At 39.5% G+C, this 5,440-nt stretch overlaps 1 protein-coding gene across 1 annotated transcript in view; it reads right to left on the minus strand.

Annotated features, from left to right (window-relative positions):
• The window catches only part of LOC104699175, a 10,817-nt gene extending 10,551 nt beyond the window's left edge, over positions 1 to 266 (minus strand). The window contains exon 1 of the mRNA XM_010414509.1: positions 144 to 266. Within this exon, the coding sequence (XP_010412811.1) occupies positions 144 to 266 (123 nt within the window). The remainder of the gene's footprint in view (positions 1 to 143) is intronic.

Consider the following 5,440-nt stretch of genomic DNA (forward strand, 5'->3'; position numbering starts at 1 on the left):
CCAGCAATAATGCAAATAAAAGTACATGATATTGATAACTCAAACGTATATAATGATAAGACGTTGTAATAAATAAATAAATAAAGTAAAAAAGAAAGAAAAAAAAACCTGTGAGAAGATGTGTAGGCACACTTAAACCAGACGTGATCACCGCCGCACCACTTGAGAATACGGCCGTTTATGTCCGCAGCATAAGGACCTTCTCCTTGTGGATCAAACTCAATGCTCTCTGGTCCATCAACAGGAATTGCAATGGTCTTAGCCATTGTCAACACATTTTTTGTGCCCCCTAAAATTTCCGGTGCAAGAAAGGTCCGATACGAGATCATGGGCAAGACGACCTACACATCCGGAACCGCGAACCAAGTCGGAACTTTCTGATTAAGCGGCATTTTTTTCAAATACAGTATGTTTTTGACTGAGACGTATGTAACTTATACATTAAATGTTGTAGCTCAAATACAGGTGAAGTAATTATATAAGATCCAAAAAAATGTGAGTTTATATATTAATTTTTCTCACTTGTTTTGTGGATGCATGGATCCAAAAGAAAAAAAAAGCTTTGATTTAACGAAGGCGAACGATGTGACTTTATTCATTGAAATTTATCAAACGTGAAGGAAAATGGCGAGTATATATATTTGCTAACATTAACGGTTTTGTTTTCTTTAAATAAGTTGTGAATTAACGGTATGCATGTTCATTTAGACAAAGTTCTCATCAGAAAAAAATGAGAGACAAATTAAAAGAGAAACATGGATATAAATTGTGTTTGAATTGTTATTAGTTGAAATGTATTTTTCTTATATAGACTCTTTGAAAGAGACGTGAATTTCTCTAACACAATTATGAGTGCGAAAGTTTCAACTGTCTTCCCGGACCCGACCAAAATTGAAGCCGGCTAGTCCCTATATGTTTAATTAAATGGATTCGTTGCCAACTAATTAAAATCTGAAGTCAAACCCGACATGATATTAAAGTGTAGTTACATTCACATGACTTCATTTTGGACCACCATAAGTCAGAGATGTGTCCACCAATCTATCGCAAATATATGAGTTAGAAAGTTCTTGGTCTGCCTTCCCGGACCCGACATAAATTGAAGCCGGCTATAGCCTATATGTTTAAATTAAATAAATTCGTTGTCTGTCTAATTAAAATTGAAGTTAAACCCCACATGACATCAAACTGTATATAGACTTCACATGACTTTTTTTTTTTTGGCGATCAAATCCCATATATTAAATATCCGATATCCGAGATGATTTTCTGCTGGAGAGAGAGCCCACGTGACTTTATTTCTGAGCACATAAGTCATATGCTCTATATATATATATATATATATACAGTGGCGGATCCAGGAGAGTTTTGAACCGGGGGCACATATTATTAATATATCTAAAATTTAATACATAAGTATACTATATGCAGGAAGAAGGTTAAAAAAACGGTAAATGATGGCATCGAACACGCCACCTGCGGTTTAAACAAACAATATTTACTACCAACTGATCCAACAGATAATCATTGTACATGTTTACTAAATAATAGATAATAATCAGTGTGGGGCACGTGCCCCACCTACTTACACTGTAGATCCGCCACTGTATATATATATCTCCACTTCTAACATAGCCACGATCCACGAGTCTTACTTTTTATCCTTACGGCAGATAGTTAAACTACTATGACAAGAAAACGTGTTTTATTTTCCTTGTTAACCTTTTCTTATAGCATATTTGAATATATTTTTTTTCCTTCTTAACCTTTTCTTATAGCATATTTGAATATTTCATTTTTTTGTTAACTCATAGAATAAATTCCTAGATTTATAGAGGAGTCCGATACTAATCTTTTTGAGGAAGGGTATCTCATGGGTAGGGTCTCTTCCAAGTATGCAAATGGACCATAAGTAATAAGTCCATACCCATGTGACCAAATGGATAAAACTGAGTAATTCTGTGTTTGGAGAGAATCGATCTCTGGCCTAGACCAATATGGCGACTTTTCCACTAAAGCTAGAACAACACGAAATATTTTATATTGCTAATGATTATTTTAACAGATTTTTTTTCTTGCTAAGAATGTAAATATTTCATTAAAATGAAAACAATTTAGGTTTATAATTGATTATAAACCTATACAAATAGTTCCATGGCAAAAAAAGTAAAAACATGGAAGCATAAATTGTAGTACACAAATTTCGGTCCATTCCACTCGACCAAAGCGTTGAAGCTGAAAGAGTTAGATGAAACAAAAACGATTTTGAAGTTCTTCCTAGATAAGTAGCTGAAGTAGAAGGCTGACTGCATTTTGAAAACACCGAATTGCGCTTGAATCTTACCACTAGAAGCCTTTCACTGGAGGTCCGAGGATGGACCGTCAACGGCAGAAACTCAAAGTCCTCGATCACATACTCCTCGATCACAGATTTAACTACATGCAATATAGAAGAAAAAAATTGCATTATACACGATTAAGGAGGATGGTTTTATCAATGTTGACAACAAATAATTCTTTCTACAATAGAAAATTTAGTTTACAAAGTTGGATTTTGTCTTAACCTACATTCATGAAGAAGACGTTAAAATATTTGATCAACTTTGCATCCATCTGTTGAAAATAGCGTTTTCTCAAACTTATCAAAACGTGAAAGAACATGACGAAGGTGGCTCTTTGATACTAGGGAAGGAGGCTCTTTGATTCAATCATCGGTCCCAAAGAACCCTTCTGTCTCTTTGGTCAAAAGGACACAAGCTATTGGTTTTGATGACGGAGAGCTTTGTATCGACTTTCGGGAAAATATGTTTGCTCAACTATCTCCAAATCAAGTTGCAGTAGGTGAGCTGTCTTCAGACAATGCTTCTGATAATCTCTCAGAGGAGGATGATAATCCAGAAGAGGAAGAAGATCGTTTTTTGAAAGTTATCTCCAAGCAAATGCAGAGAAAGAACCTGCGACAGTTCAGGGCGGGAGGCCCTTTAAACCTCTAATAACCCCATTCCTTTATGGATATTTTTTGTTGGAATGTAAGAGGGCTTAACGATAAAATAAAGAGAAAAAGTTTTCGGAAATGGTTGAAGCTAAATCAACCGCTTTTTGGTGGGCTTATAGAGACCCATGTCAGCCAACAGAACTCGCAAACTATAGTATCTCGCGGGTTCCCAGGCTGGAATTTTGAAGGGAATTACGAGTTTTCCGACCTCGGTAAGATATGGATCCTCTGGCATCCTACTGTACATGTATCTATCTTAAGCAAATCGTTGCAAATGATCACTTGCCTCCTTAAGTTACCATATGTTCCTCATCGGATTGTCATCTCAGTTGTTTACGCATCCTCCACCTGTTGTGCATCGAGAAAGTTGTTATGGAATGATATTGTGAGTCTAGCAACTAGTGCGACAGTTGTGAGCTTACCGTGGGCTGTATAGGAGACTTCAATCAAATACTTTACCCCCATGAACACTCCACACCGCTGGCTAATCCCTCTCAGCCTGGTATGCGTGATCTTCAACAATGTCTTGACTTGACTGCTTTATGTGATCTTCCCTATTGTGGGAACACATACACATGGACGAATAAGCACTCAATCAGTCTTGTTGCTAAGAAGCTAGACAGAATAGTCGTGAATGACCTCTGGCGGATAGAGTTCCCTGACTCTCTGGCGGTCTTTGGTGAACCTGCATTCTCAGACCACAGCCCGGGATGCCTGTTTCTTGACTCTGCCAAACAAAAGTCTAAGAAGCCATTCAAGTTCTTATCGCTACTGAATCAACATCCTGATTTTGCACCCTTAATCAAACTGTGGTGGGAGGCTCTCCGATTTGATGGGACCAAGATGTTTGCAATATCAAAGAAGCTGAAATTTCTTAAAGCGGTAATTCGTGAGTTTAGCAAGGAAAACTACTCAGGCATTGAGAAGCGGGCTCAGGAGGCTTATGCAATGCTTCTCCAGTGCCAAAAAGACCTCCTTGCAGATCCTTCTGCTTCGTTGTGTCTCAAAGAAAGGGAAGCTCATCAGGCATGGTGCACTCTCGCACTGGCAGAAGAGTCGTTTCTAAGGCAGAAATCTAGAATTTGTTGGCTTGAAGAAGGGGACAAGAACTCCAGATTCTTTCATAGGGTGGTGCTCTCCAGACAATCCCAAAATGAAGTGATCTTCCTCATTGATGATTATGGCCAGGTGGTGGACACAAAGAAAGGTATCCAGGATCTTGCAGTGGATTTTTATAAAAAGTTGTTTGGAAACTTGGGTTCCTCTCCAGCAGCGACTGTTGCTGAACTAGCATAACTCATCCCGCAAAGGTGCTCCACCACTGCCCTGCAGATCCTTAACGCACTTGTCACACCCGCGGAAATTAAAAATGTTGTGCTCAACTTGCCCAGAAACAAATCACGGGGTCCAGATGGTTATTGTGCAGAGTTCTTCATATCTCATTGGGTAACAGTAGGGCAGGAAGTCACGGAAGCAGTGCTCGAATTCTTCCAATCTGGCAAGTTGCTGAAGCAATGGAATGCGACTATTCTCTCCTTGATCCCCAAGACTCCGAATGCTCAGAAAATCGGTGATTTCAGGCCAATAGCTTGCTGCAACACCCTGTATAAGATTGTCTCCAAGATTTTAGCTAACAAGCTTAAAAAGGTGATCCCTGAGCTAATATCAAATAATCAGTCTGCGTTCATTAAAGGAAGATTTTTTGTGGAAAATGTCTTACTTGCTACAGAGCTGGTCCAAGGCTATAACCAGAAGAACATATCNCAGGAGGCTTATGCAATGCTTCTCCAGTGCCAAAAAGACCTCCTTGCAGATCCTTCTGCTTCGTTGTGTCTCAAAGAAAGGGAAGCTCATCAGGCATGGTGCACTCTCGCACTGGCAGAAGAGTCGTTTCTAAGGCAGAAATCTAGAATTTGTTGGCTTGAAGAAGGGGACAAGAATTCTAGATTCTTTCATAGGGTGGTGCTCTCCAGACAATCCCAAAATGAAGTGATCTTCCTCATTGATGATTATGGCCAGGTGGTGGACACAAAGAAAGGTATCCAGGATCTTGCAGTGGATTTTTATAAAAAGTTGTTTGGAAACTTGGGTTCCTCTCCAGCAGCGACTGTTGCTGAACTAGCATAACTCATCCCGCAAAGGTGCTCCACCACTGCCCTGCAGATCCTTAACGCACTTGTCACACCCGCGGAAATTAAAAATGTTGTGCTCAACTTGCCCAGAAACAAATCACGGGGTCCAGATGGTTATTGTGCAGAGTTCTTCATATCTCATTGGGTAACAGTAGGGCAGGAAGTCACGGAAGCAGTGCTCGAATTCTTCCAATCTGGCAAGTTGCTGAAGCAATGGAATGCGACTATTCTCTCCTTGATCCCCAAGACTCCGAATGCTCAGAAAATCGGTGATTTCAGGCCAATAGCTTGCTGCAACACCCTGTATAAGATT

Source organism: Camelina sativa, chromosome 6 (genome assembly GCF_000633955.1).
Source record: "Camelina sativa cultivar DH55 chromosome 6, Cs, whole genome shotgun sequence".
NCBI classification, from domain to species: Eukaryota; Viridiplantae; Streptophyta; class Magnoliopsida; order Brassicales; family Brassicaceae; genus Camelina; species Camelina sativa.